Consider the following 14,460-nt stretch of genomic DNA (forward strand, 5'->3'; position numbering starts at 1 on the left):
TGTTGCTAGTTTTGCAAAGAGTTTAACAATTTCTGGCAAGAAAGGGACCGCTGCAAGATGATTAGTTGTTTTCGATTGTACCTTTTCAATTGAAATTGGCTTTGTTTGTTATGCTATTTCACAGGTATCACAGGATATTGGTGATTGTAGCTTTCCCTTTGTTTTTGAAATAAAATGAAGTATTATTCAGCTCAAAACTTAGGAAATGAAATTTGACTAATCAGGGGTGTTTTCATTTTCCAAAAAATAAACAAGCTCCAATTAATTTACCTCGAAAGTAAATTTTCACATGAAGATTAAAATATTATAATTATATTGAAATGTTCATTATTGTTTCAATTATTTCAGCCTTGATTAAAAAATATATTAAATAATGATAGGTAGAGCCTAAATACTTACTTAAAAAATAACTAACATATTTCATTAAAAAAATAATATAATGACATTTTAATAAATTATAATTAGATTTTGCTCTCAATTTATGCATATAATTTCAAATTTCCAGTTATTGGACTCAAGTTAGTGAGAACATGATTGCGCGCCTTGCCACGTAATCATGATGCGTTTCTTTAATTTAAACACGTGTTTCATTTGTTATAATTAATTTTAACTAATTATTTATTATATAAAAATTAATTTAATTTTTTTTAACAATAGCGCCATTTAATTATTTAAATTTATTATAAAAACTAGATGGAATAAGACAAGGTCAGCCGAACATAGAAAACCGTGTTCTTATGCTCATTTTTTTTGGGTCGAAAAATAGTATCATGCTTAATTGGAAATAACTCTTCTAATCCTGAAAACTCAGACAGGCTAAGCTACTTCTTAAGAAATTTAATTTTTTTAGATAAAACATAAAAATTAAATTTTTGTAGATTTGATATAAAAATAACATGACTTATAAAAATGAATTTTTCTTTCTATCCGTACTGAATTTATTTCTTCAATACATACGAGTAATTTTCCCTATTATTATTGGTACTACTGGCTCCATTTGTTTATAAGAACTTATGAATACAATACTTTTCACAAAATTTATTAAAATTTACATGACTTTTTGGCCCCAAAAAAAAAAAAAAACTCACACGACTCATTTTCAGAGGGATCATTGTTTCTTCCACGTTTAACTTAAATAGTAACTTTAATTTTGGTTGAAGGCAATTCTAAGAAATCATAAAAATTTGGATGGAATGGAAGAGAGTATTATTCTGAATATTATTAAACTCCACAGACAGAAGTGGGCATATCACTTCAGATCTTAAATGGTAACGAAATTCAAGCAGATGAAAGCCAAAGAGACGAGCGATAGGATTAATGGTGGTGATGTTGAGGATGATGTTCATGGTTTCCAGAGGATAGTGGTCTCTGCGACGAGGGAGGTGACAACGTAAGGATCCATGTTAGAAGCTGGCCTTCTGTCCTCAAAATATCCTTTCCCTTCTTTCTCTGTGTCTCTCCCTACTCTCACTGATGCTCCTCTGTTCGCCACCCCCTGTTCATAAATAGTACATCTCATTTCTCAGATTCTACATAGTTCATAAGTAATACTCCTCCGGTCCTAATTATAAGACCCAATTGACTTATTTGAGGAGATTAAAGAAGTAAGTTAAGTTGGTTATTTATAATAAATAAGTGTTGTCATTTTTAAAATATCCTTGCTAATTAAGTATATTGGCTAAAACTATCATTATTAGAAGGATTATCTTGAAAAAAAATACATAAATACAAGAGACAAAATGGATTTGGTCTTATAATTAGGACCAAATAAAAAGTCAAATTGGGTCTTATAATAAGGACCGGAGGAGTACGACTCATTTTGTCAGATTCCATATATGCTAATCAATCTTGGAAACAATTGGACGTACCCAGGAGAATGTGTCAATGTCTGCAGTTTCGTGTTTCCCTGTGAGACGCCTCTCGTTGCCTTCCCCGTAAGCACTTATGTGCTCTTTGTGCCTTAAACCAAGCTTTTCAATGGCTTTCTTTATCACCTCGTAGCCTCCCTCAGTTCTCATCGACTTTGTGCTGTCATTATCATCCATCTATTCTTATCACAACCCAGACATTCTTAAACTCCAAAACAAGTCTCAATTGATTATGACAGTACCTGTAGTTGGTGTGAGCCCCAGCTCCATTCCAGTCTCCTTGAATAGGCTTGGGATCAAACGAAACCACAACCCCGGCAATCTCTGCGATCCTCTGCCAACAAACCAACACATCCTCATCAATATTATATCTTAATCATATGTAAGAGAGCTAACGAGATTGGCTTTAAAATTTACCTCCAGAATGTAGCGAGCAACCCAGAGCTCGTCTCCGGCAGAGATGCCGACGGCAGGACCCACTTGGAATTCCCACTATATAAGCACAAAAGAACATTATATCTTAAACAAGATGAGATTTTAATGGGGTAATAAAGATAAAGACAGAATCTTTGTGATGATGTTTACCTGACCAGGCATCACTTCGCCATTGATGCCACTGATATTAATGCCAGCATAAAGACAGGCTTTGTAGTGTGAGTTTACTATGTCACGCCCATAAGCTTTATCGGCACCTACCCCACAGTAGTATGGGCCCTGTTCAAATGTCAACTCGAGTTTTACTCATACAAGCCACCATTCATGCAGAAACCCGCCAGCCAAGTTTGACCATTGGAAAAACCTTTGTTTCAATTTCAGCAAAACAGTTTCTATGCATTGTATCTCATCTTGCTTAATTCTGATTGACTTAAAAGAGAAGCGTTCAGTGCGACCAACTTAGAAAGCTACATGTTACCAGTGGAAATGCTTTTAACAGAATTTATGAGCCTTAATTTAATTTTGGCATGCCGAGAGTTGCAGACCTTGTGAAAAATATATATATATATATATTTATATCATTTTTGCTTTCTCGAAGAAGATAATCAAATGACATTTGGCCAAAAAACAAAAAAACAAAAAAAGATAATCAAATGGCCACTTAATTGCGTAACCAGTGGGACAGCAGTAGAAATGTCCAAAACCTAATAAGTTTTGAACAGAAAAAGCTACATATTACCATTAGAAATGTTTTTAATAGAATTGATGGGCCTTAATCTGATTATGTGAAAAAAATTGTTTTGATTTTCCCGAAGAAGATAATTAAATGGCCCCTCAATTGCGTAACCAGTGGGACAGCAATAGAAACGTCCAAAACCCAGGTTTTGAACAGCAGAAGACAATTCACTAATTGGTTGGGAGGTGGATTCAATGTTTCTTGCAAGACCTTCTTTTTTTTTTTGACACGCTTCTTGTAAGACCTTCTATTCATATAACCAATAATAGAACTGTTTGAAGCTTTTGCGGATGACATATGTACAAGGCAAGAAAAATTAAATAACTGAAAAAAGCCACAAATATACACTAACAGACATGGAAAAGTTTTTGCACCTGTGGTCCAGGATAGCCACCAAGTGGCCAACCAAGGGGCCAATTTGTATCCTTCTGCAACAGGGTATACTCCTGCTCTATGCCATACCTGTTTGCATACGCATTTCAGTATATTTGAAGGCCTAAAATGTGGAGTTGCATAGAGATTATTCATAAAATATTCAAATTCAGAATATCTATATGTACCATGGTTCCTCTGCAGCAACTTTAGGGTGGCTGAAGGTGTTGGCAGCATTATGCCTCTTATTGGTTGGAATGGGCTCTCCAGCTGGAGTGTAAGCATCACACATCACCTAATAAATAGATTTTTACCGGAAGTGAGTATACACCCAAAATTATGGAAGATAACTCTGAGAGAATGGCTTCTCTAATCATAAACTAGTTATATCTTCAAAGTTAAGACAAGCTTACAAGAATGTTTTTGCCTCTCCTGAATGGATCCCTGAAGATTGCTTGTGGACTTTGAGACAATACATCAAACAGAAAGGGGACGATAGTCATTAGTTTCTGTAGGAGTAATAAGGAAGCACTGATAGAACAGCATGAGGATGAGTATATGAACATTACTATAAGATGACTTCACTGTCTTCTCCAGGAGCTTGCCCTGTGCTTGACCCATCGTAGTTCCACTTGGGAAGTTTTGCAGGGTCAGTCACTGGGCTAGAAATAGTCTGTAAAGTCCAGATTTTAAAAAGAGGTAAGTTCAAGTGGCTTTTGGTAGTGGTTCACACAGTATTAATCATCCATAGAAGAGAAGGGAAGGGAAAAAAAAAAAAAAAAAGCGCATTTACCCTGGCTTTACTTCTGAGGTCCATGCCAGATCCACCGATCCTGTTTGTTCATATATAATCAAGGATCAATTTTTATGTGTCAACTCAGTTAACAGAGTAACCCCAGAACATGGTTTTAACAATCAGACGTGGTCTAGTACAATTTTATTAGCCTGATTGACTAAAAGAACCAATTGGACTAACAGGAGGATTTAGAAAATGCTGAATACGAGGATATCCTCGAATCAGAATAAAAACCTTACCCAAGGCTAACATATTCATCACAGTCTTGATGAACAGACCCAAAACAGAAACAAAAACAAAAACAAAAACAGAGAAGAGTCCTGTTGTCCCTAGTTTTGAGTATGTTCAGGAAATATGTTAAAAACAGATATTCCTGAGAAGAAAACTTACCATATGTACTCTGCGATCACCTTCTCGGTTGTATCAGAGAGGTTGAGGTTGACAAGATCTGAGAGCAGAGACATTATGAGTTGCTAAGAAGGAAGGGCTAATCAGTAAGATATGAGCAGAGGATGGAGGCTAATGGTCTTGATAGGCTATGGCCTCTCTCGCTTGGTATGAGGATCCTTTTATAGAATAGTCATAGGTGTGAAGACTGCATTCAGACACGCAACGCAAGATTCTGAAATGAATTGAACTTGGAAAACTAAAAGAATTTGGAATCAAATATTCACTTTCAGTTATTTATTTTTTAAAGAATAAAACAACAAAAAGAAATAAACAACTTGGTACCAAAAATGACGGACTAAAGGCTGCATCATGAATGGTAGGTAATGAATGAGAAGTGGGATTGGTTGATTTCATTTCATGATATGATATTATACAATACTTTGCTGAAAGCTAAGAAAGGTAAGAGATACTTTCAAGATGAAACTTTGGTGCTCTTTTCAAATTTCAACAACCTTTTCCATGTTCCCATCGTTAGGCAACTCAGTCCAAAATAAGGGTTATTTATTCTTGAATACTTAAAGGGTATATAATTTAAAATCTGTATTATAATAATAATAATAATAATAATAATAATAATAATAATAATAATAATAATAATAATAATGTTGATGTATTTTGGAACTTTAGATCTGGCAGTTTTTGTACGGTGTACGTTTCTAAAATGGATCATAATAATCAATAAAATAGGAGGGCACCGAAATAAAGGAGCTTCCAAGTAGAAAAGATGAGATTGGGTTCGTCCTCATAAATTCTGCCACCTTGCTCACATGAAACCCTAAAGCAGCATTGCTTATCTCAAGCTTTGATAGATCATATACGATGAATAATGAAGGTAAAAAAAAATACGATGAATAATAAACGAGTCAATTATGATCACCACAAAAAGAAAAAAAATCTATGTGTTTGTTCTCCACAAATATTCACATTTTTAAATATAAATTTATTTAAATAAAATTTCAATTAAAAATTAAACCATTTGAATAATTAAACAATCCTTAATACATCTAGAAATCAATAAAATTCAACCTGATTTTTATTTAAAAAAATTGCTAAATTAATAGTATATATTATTGTGTGCCTAAATCTTATTTTTTTTTAAAAAAAATAAAACTTCTCATCCTTGGAAAAAAATGATACCTTCTATTCAAATGTTGTTAGGTCTAGAGGGTAATCTTTCTAATTGTCAAAGTTCAAACTCTTGATGTTACTCAATAAGAATCAAATTCCTAATCACTTGACTCGATGCCATTAGTCGTATATCTTATTTAATGAAGTGAAATTATAATTTGTACCCGGAGAATCTTATGATGAAAGACCAACTTAAGAAATCATAAATAACAAATGGGAGGATAAAAAAAAAAATCTTCCAATACTAAAAATAAGACCTATTTTCTAGTATAAATTATACTGAAGAATGAGTCACATTTTAGGATAGAAGGAATATAGAGCTAAGGACTAAAATCTAAAATAAACTAAGCTTCAGTTTTTGGGGTCATAAAACATATGTAAAAAAATTTATAAAATTATACTACTTCCGATCCTAATTATAAGACCCCATTTATAATTTACAAACAGAGTCTTATAAATAGGACAGGAGGTAGTATATTTTAGCTAAATGCATTTGAGATGATAAGGGCCCCACTTGGATAAGAAGCCGCAGGCATTTAGGGGACCTATTACAAGCATAGATCCCTAACCATATATTTATTAAGTAATTAATTATCAATTAATATTAATGAAGAAGTAAATTTAAAGGAAAGAAAGGAATTAGGCATTAAAGTTTGGTGAATTAGGCAATGTAAAATTGGATTTGTGGAGTGAGTTAATGCAATTAAGATATGAAAATTAGGACACAACATATTTATAGCTTGCTTTTGCAAGTAATACTAATTTTGTGAATGGTGGCCCACCCACAACTTCATTATATTTCAATGTCATTACCCAATTGCACAATAATCCACCGTATCAGCATCATCAATATCCAAGATATTTTATTCCTTTTCTTATATTTAGTATTTTATTAATATATGTAATTATACTAAAGCCCATGCAATTTATACGAAGTCCAAGTATTATATAAATGCCTGCTCTTTAACATGTGAGTCCTCTTTTTATTTGGCGAGTTCTGGTTGGAGACCCAAGTTACCAAATTTAATTTAAATATTAAATTAAAAAATAATTCCAACTTTGGATGCTCTCATTTTTTGAATTATTAATTAATTGATTGAATATTTAAAGTATATAAGAAGGCCTTTCACTGTTCAGGGTATTTGTCAATTTTGCATAAAGCCAAACTTTTAAAACTTATCTTTCCTATTCCAATGATAGCATCCACCACGTATGTATTCTATGTTTTGTTTTGTTTTTTTTTTGAAAGCAGACTGTGCAACAATATCTGAAACCCCGAAACCAAACTTCTGAAATGTCATGTTTAAGTAACTATAGTGCTTTTCATATTATCAACTTTTCTTTCTGTCGCATTCTTTGGTTTTACAGAAAAACGGTTTTTTTTTTTTAAATATGTATAGGCAATCTAAACAATATCAGACACTAAATATGAACACATCTTCTAATAAATATTTAAATTTTAATTCATCACATTATGAGGGATTAACTATTTTCACTATACTTAATCCTGTTAGTAAAAAGGAGGTAAATAGGTTTGATAAAAGAAGTTGCAGATTGAAGGCGGAAAGCCTGAGCATTGGGTTTGTCGCTATTGCTGGCTCTCTATCGTGTTGTTGTCATTCATTATTTTTATAAAAATATAAAGTTGTTGTTATCAATTTGGAATTGAATATCTTTGATAACAATTACTATACCTCTAATCCTTAATATAAGATTCTGTTTGACTTTTAATTTGATCCTAAATATAAGACCCCAATCCACTTTGTCTCTTATATTTATGTATTTTTTTTAAAAAATAATTCTTCTAATAATGGTAGTTTTAGTCAATACACTTGATTACTAAGAATATTTTAAGAAAAACAACAATTATTTATTACAAATAACTAACTTAACTTATTTTCTTAATCTTCTTAAATTAGTCAACTAGCTCTTATAATTAGGATCGGAGGTAGTATTAAGTATATCTTTGATGTAGTAAAGACAAACTATTTATAAAAAATATTAATATTTTGAAATTTGGAATTAATTTTTTTAGTGCGAGTGAGTCTTAACTCTCAAAAGAGGGAAGAAAAATATAAAAGAGATTCAAACTCTCCTACTATAATAAAAGAAATATATGATAAGCATCTTTTCGGTGGACTGAAATCATGATCATAATTATAACAAGGTAACTTATTTATGGTTTGGCTTCTTAAGCTGCCCACCAGATCAACAAAGAAATCTGAAAAAACTGAATACGCCTAATTTTCCATTTTTACATGTCATAAAACTTTGCTATTAAGGTTGTTGGACCACAAACTTTGACATCCAGCCCCAATAAAACTAGGATTTGAATACTTTTCAAAATAGCAAAGAATAGCGGAAATCACACGAATTAAAGAACTAGACTTATCAAAAATACCTCTGATAACTTGCTTAAAACCTGACTGGTAAGAGTGATGCACAATGACCAGAAGATTAGTGGCTCGTTCAAAATTCCCTTCCTTGTATAGTAAGGTCATCCTTAGAGGCTGCAAAATCCTCTTGTGAAAAAAAAAAAAAAAAAGCCAACTATTTTCACAGAGAGAGAGAGAGAGAGAGAGGAGTGAAAATTATTGACCATATTATCCAGTCCGCCACTGAAATCAGAAGGAGCGAAAAAATGTGCAATTTATTTGCCATGCAATCATATTCATCCAACCCATTGTTGAAATGAAGATATTCATTCAAAGTTCAAACTTGGCAGCCAAGCTCACCTATAATATAAAATATGTAATATTCCGGTACAATACATTCATAAGTGAAACAGGGTCCATAGCCTTTCCAGAAAAGCTTTTCAGTGTTGCTCTATGAATTTTCTCACCTACTTTTAAGCTCCTCTAATATCTATCTCATCCATAAACGAATAAATGTAATACTGATGCATTTACTGTTTCACCAAACGATCAAAAATTGGACGTGTTTTGGTTTTCAAGTGATCCCAGATAAATTATTCAACAGTCTTCATGTCCATGGAACGGCTTAATATTGGTAATAGAAGTATCAATGTAGCCCTCAACGTTCCTCCTTTACAACTGGCATCATACGACCTGAGCCAATCACAACACCCAAATGAGATGATGATCTCGGCGGAATAATTTTCATGAAAGTATTATACAATGGCCACAACAATATGAATTGATTCTTAAGAAATTACACAGCAGGAAGCAACTGGGCTAAACGAGTTTTCTTAAATGACCTCTAGTAGACAGGGGAAAAGCATTAGCTGAAAATAGAAATTGAAACGTACATCAGACAAGGAAACACCTGTAGGAAATACCATGTACTGAAACCCATGAAGAAGCTAAGCACCTGCGGAAAAAGCACAAAAACAAGCTAACACGAGGTAAGTAAAAAATTACCATCATAAAGATCAAATTCTCTTTAGACCTATAAAATTCACCTTTCAGCATAGGATTTCATAGACACAATACTTCCTCAATGGATAAGATCTCCTTCTAGTCCACTTAGCTGCACCTTTCCTCATATTCTTGCATGTGTTCAATTTACCCAGACAGAAGTCATTGAATCAATGATAGATTCGAGGAAATATTAGTTGCAAAGGATCATCCCTAAAGTTGACCGCATAAAGCACCCAAACATAACACGCTGCATCGTTACACTTTATCAAAACTCGCAAGGAAATATTTCCATCTATAAAATAGATGCACAACCCCACTAATACTACGGGGAAATATCTAATTTCTAAAAGTTCCTAAAGTCCTCCCTATTCCAGGATGTTTCAAAAAAAATTGAAGAACTATCATAATAAAATATGCAGGTAAAGACTCATTATTATTATTATTATTTTTAAAACTACGATTTAAAGGACGTCTTCAGCAAATGTCAGTTTTCGTTATCTCTCATGCATAAAACAAGGGCGATGAAAAACTTTGAAAGCATCAAATATGAAGACACAACATGTAATGAATTGAGAGATTAAATTTGAACAAACTTCTAATACAATTCCGGAAACACATTATCTCCTCTGTTAGCAGATAAGCAATTAATAAGCAATTCGGTTGTGGCAGCATCAGCAGAAAATCCTTTATCTCTCATTATCTGAACGTATTTCTTAGACCTTGAAATCTCGTCTTTTTGCAGCAATGCTTGGACTAAGATATTATAAGTGTAACCGTTAGGTGCACATCCAGTCTCTTCCATACTCCTCACTAAGTCTTCAGCTTCATCTAGTAGTCCTTCTTCACAAAGACCTTTGATCATTATGTTGTATGTCCGACAAGTAACCTGCAACCCTTTAGTAAGCAAACAAGAAAAGAGAGCCCATGCATCATTCATTTTTCCAGAGTTGCACATTCCATCAAGCAAAATATTATAGATCACAATATCAAAATCCAAAGCCATCTTCTCCATTGCCCCAAACAAAGATACTACCTCAGAAGGAAAATGGCACTTGAATAGTCCATCCAAAATAATGGCACAAGTCTGGAGACTGGGAACTTGGCCATAGCTGTGCATACTAAAAAACAGTTCTTTTGCAGCTAGTGGTTTGCCCACTTGGCAAAATCCACCTATAAGAGAGGTCCAGGTTATAACATCCGGAATAAATCCTTTATTCACCATTTCATCCAAGAGATACATAGCCTTATTCAAGTTTTTAATCTTACACCATCCGTGGATCAAAGAGTTATAAGTTACAGTGTTTGGCAAACAGCCCCTATCAACCATCAACTTAAATACTTTCATGGCCTCCTTCAGTTGCTTTTGAATACAATATCCACCAATCAATGAATTATAGGTGACAACATTAGGCTCCTTCCCCATTTGAATCATGATACCAATAATGCTTTTAGTCTTCACAACCATTCCATCTTTGCAAAAAGCATCTATTAATATATTATAAGTTTGCAAATCTGGCATGACTCCCTTTTCCATCATTTCATTCAGTAAAGTCCTTGCCTCTTTCCATCTATCAGAATTACAAAGACCGTGAATTAAGCAAGAATAAGTGACAAGATTAGGACGAATACCTTTGCCAGTCATTTCTAAGAACAAATTTAAAGCCTCGTATACTGATCTATCCTTGCACAAACTATCCACAATTGTGCTGTAAACTACAACATTGAGTTTCCAATTTCTTTTTTCCATCTTCCTTAGATATCCAATGGCAGCAGATGTGTTTCCGGTCTTGCAGAGTCCATTTATTATTGCTCCATAGGTGTGAATGTCAGATTGATACCCGATCTTTTCCATATGGTCAACCAAACTTATAGCTTGAACAACATAGCCTTCTATACAGAGTCCATTCACGAGAGTGGTAAAAGTCACCACTGTGGGCTCCAGACCAACTTTGAACATAGTCCCCAAGACTGAGAATCCAAAAGCTGTCTGCTTCAGATAGCAAAGACAATTGATGATAATATCAAAAGTACAGACATTAGCTCTCATTCCTAAGAAATACAGATGTTTAACTAAGGAAATTGCTGTTGTGTAGTGCTTCATCCTCACAATCACTCCAATCAGTAGCGTAAAGTCCCTCTCAGGCGGCAGAGGCTTCATCCTAACCATTTCATGAAAGAAATCTAAGGCATCATCAACCTTTTTAAATTGACTGGACCTGCATTGATTTCTCATAGAATTCAAAAACTGAAGCCTATATTGTCTCTCACCCATTTCAACATCACCAACAGAGGTACATGTTGGAAAAGATGAAAAATAAGAGCTACCAACACATGGAAAGTGAAACGAATGACGCCATAGGAAACAAGGAGAGGGTCGGTAGTTAGCAACATAACTGATGTCTTGGAGAATGGGAAACCACAAAATATAAGCTAATTTTTGCAGCATTGCTTTCCTATGTTACATTGAGTTTCACCTCTTTTTCTTCCAAACATCACCACTTCATCTAGGTTCATAACTACAAATGCTAAATACAACAGGGAAAGTTGTCAGTGTTAGGTTGCAACACTTATCTTCTTGAGGCTGAGTCCATTGTTGTTGATGTCCACGTCATTTCATTTTCTCCGCTTAACTTTCTGTAGGGAAAGAAGGACACACTTAGTGATGTTAGAGAAACAATGTTTGACGAAAAGAAGTTAAAAGACACACGACAGATAGAGTGCTCAAAAACAAAATAATAAACTTTATAATGAACCATCAACTCAGCAAAATGTTGTACAGCGGAGCAGTGGTGATACTACTGTCTACTGACAAACTGTTTATCATTCTTAACTTGAGGATCATAATAACTCTAAAGATTTATCATTGAAGAATAATTATTGCATAATTTATTTATAATCAGATATCTATCTGACAAGTTATTATTGCTCACCCAGTTCTCATAGTGTCACAAATGTTCCTTTTCTGCTCTTACATCTACATAAGCCAAGAGGGGAGGAATGTTTTATGGTTCTTTTTAATGTCATAGCGGAATCCTTTGACAATATATTTTCCCATATAACATGAAGAAGAACTAATGGGCTAATGTGGAAGCTCAAAGCTGCCTCACCACTTCCAAATCCTAAGACTCTTAGTTCATAACAATTAGTTGGTTGCAGTATGTTACAATAAAGTTCGATTACTGTATAATTCTTGTAAAGAAGCTGATTTTGCAATATTATTCCAATGAAAATGATACATCTCAACTTTCTTCAAGTTCATTACACTTGGGAAAAGGAAAAAGGAATGCTAGCCACCAGCTTCACTTCTTGCTATTTAATCATGGCAGGATATCCTACGACAGATTAAAAGATAAGGCTATAATTAACATTACGCCAAAGTTAAGTGAATTTACACTCATGGAAGAAAGACACGGACAGATAGAGTTTTAAGAGAGAAGTAGGTTTTGAAATATTATTACAATCCAATTTGAAAACGCATTTCGATGGCCCGTCATGGGGATGGAATGACCAAGAAAGAATGTTTTTCCTGGTTTGTTTTGGGATATGAATATTTGAAAGTATTCCCGTAAATCAATGCGTCCCAATAAATTTAAGAAAGAAAGAAAAAACAAACGGCTAAGTTTTCTTCCACCTCTCTATCTGGACATGAATCAATTCAACGATTATCAGAAAATCAAAAGTAGTGCGTAAACGGTAATCCCGAACAGAACGACACCAGAAAACAAATACGCGTGCAAACCTGTAAAAATCTAGTCAAACATAGAGGTCGCCGATCAAATTCAAAGGAGGAGCAAACTTAATTGAATCCGCAACTATCGCAAGCAGGACGTCAGAAATCAAGGTGCCCAGAAACTTTATAAATCGAATGCTCCAATTGGACGTATAGCAGATACCGCGCCAGAACGAAAAGCGAAGGCAAGTAAGGACAGCAAAAATGGATTTCCTGTGCAGTACAGAAGAAGAAAAAGAAGGAAGAAGAGTGTCGTGAAGCTCTCGCTGCTAATGGAGCAGGTATTATTGCCGGAGTATTTCCTGCTCTATGCCCGGCACCGTCGGGATTTTGAAGGGAATGGACCAACACAAAAGAGGACGAATTAGACTTTGTTAGTTCCAGCTAGAGGCACTTGTCTTTGTTACTTGCTCCTCATTTTTTTTGGTTACAAGGGGCGGGATCGTATCCGCAACGCACACCCACACACACCACCCGACCAAACGGCCAGTGGTATTGGGTTTTAAGTTTTGATTTCTTAAAAGTAAATGACAAAACAAAGTTTATATTAACCTCAAATAAAAATTATAATAAATTATTATTATTTCCAATTGTCTGACTCATTAATTAAAGGTCTAATTTTTATGTAACAAAGAACTGATTTATTGAAGATCTATAAATATTTGAATATGATTTGCTTCATCAAATGATAATTTTTTTTTTACTAAATATAAAATGATAATTTACTGTTATAAATACTCGTTGAGTCACAAGTTTAACTAGAAATAATTATAAGAGTATGATGAATCATAAAACTTGCAACATAACATCAATAAAATTTTCAAGGATTGTATTTGTATGTAAAGGAATGCTTAAAAAAATGAATTACCTGGTCAATAAAAATTTGATAGTTTCATGTTATAGAACATCAACTACTGCAAAAATTAATTGAAAGGATCATGAAACGATAAATATAATACAAGTTCATTGATTTTTTTTTTTGTTGGTAAATGTGAGATTGTGGGTTTAGCTTTTTTATAGTAATTCTTTGTAAGGTGAAAAGTCAAGAAAAAAAATATGAATATATATACAGAAACAAATTTTAAAATGTGGCTGTGTAAACAATCTAGATTTGCAATAAATAGGATCCTAAAATAATTAATGTGTCACAGTGTATGCTAACCTACATATTTGATTGTGAGAAAATCCCACCATCGATTCACTCATCATTCATAATTGTGTATTAATAATGAATTTTGAAATGCATGACTCAATATAATTGATTCATAATGAAATGATGTATACAGTGAATGATTGATTTATAATATATTCCTCCAATTCTTAATATAAGACCCAATTCTTGAGTTAGTTTTGGTTCTAAATATAAGACTCATTTCTCATATTTATCAGTTTTCTCTAAATTATCTCTATGATACTCTCTTAACCATAATCAAGTAGAAGAGGAAGAAATGGTACTCCTCCGGTCCTTAATATAAGACCCATTTAACTAATTTGATTAGATTAAGGAAGTTAGGTAAGTTAGTTAATTATAAGAAATGTGACACGTTTTTCCTAAAATACCATAA

General features: G+C 33.5%; 2 protein-coding genes across 8 annotated transcripts; both read right to left on the reverse strand.

The window, feature by feature from the left end:
• Nucleotides 1-1,167: 1,167 nt before the first annotated feature.
• Nucleotides 1,168-4,800, reverse strand: LOC114760397 (glutamine synthetase cytosolic isozyme 2-like). Its single transcript, XM_028949649.1, has 11 exons — nucleotides 4,598-4,800; nucleotides 4,205-4,244; nucleotides 3,981-4,084; nucleotides 3,825-3,873; nucleotides 3,600-3,706; nucleotides 3,414-3,501; nucleotides 2,454-2,582; nucleotides 2,286-2,360; nucleotides 2,111-2,202; nucleotides 1,869-2,028; nucleotides 1,168-1,495 (listed from the first exon to the last, which is right to left on the reverse strand). The coding sequence occupies exons 1-11, from the start codon at nucleotides 4,669-4,671 to the stop codon at nucleotides 1,343-1,345; spliced, it is 1,071 nt and encodes a 356-aa protein (XP_028805482.1). The 5' UTR covers nucleotides 4,672-4,800; the 3' UTR covers nucleotides 1,168-1,342.
• A 3,638-nt stretch (nucleotides 4,801-8,438) lies between these two features.
• Nucleotides 8,439-13,241, reverse strand: LOC114760408 (putative pentatricopeptide repeat-containing protein At1g12700, mitochondrial). 7 transcript variants are annotated; one of them, XM_028949660.1, is made up of 5 exons: nucleotides 12,905-13,241; nucleotides 12,428-12,497; nucleotides 9,207-11,799; nucleotides 9,071-9,115; nucleotides 8,439-8,853 (listed from the first exon to the last, which is right to left on the reverse strand). In XM_028949660.1, exon 3 carries the CDS (start codon nucleotides 11,609-11,611, stop codon nucleotides 9,761-9,763), a length of 1,851 nt encoding a protein of 616 aa, XP_028805493.1. In that variant the 5' UTR covers nucleotides 11,612-11,799; nucleotides 12,428-12,497; nucleotides 12,905-13,241; the 3' UTR covers nucleotides 8,439-8,853; nucleotides 9,071-9,115; nucleotides 9,207-9,760. The 7 variants fall into 7 exon arrangements, with proteins under 7 accessions (XP_028805493.1, XP_028805492.1, XP_028805497.1 ...); XM_028949659.1 differs by having other exon boundaries at nucleotides 12,346-12,497; XM_028949664.1 differs by lacking the exon at nucleotides 12,428-12,497 and having other exon boundaries at nucleotides 12,994-13,241.
• Between the last annotated feature and the right edge of the window lie 1,219 nt (nucleotides 13,242-14,460).

This window comes from Neltuma alba, unplaced genomic scaffold (assembly GCF_004799145.2).
Source record: "Neltuma alba isolate B1F8T4 unplaced genomic scaffold, ASM479914v2 tig00010974_pilon, whole genome shotgun sequence".
Taxonomy (NCBI): Eukaryota; Viridiplantae; Streptophyta; class Magnoliopsida; order Fabales; family Fabaceae; genus Neltuma; species Neltuma alba.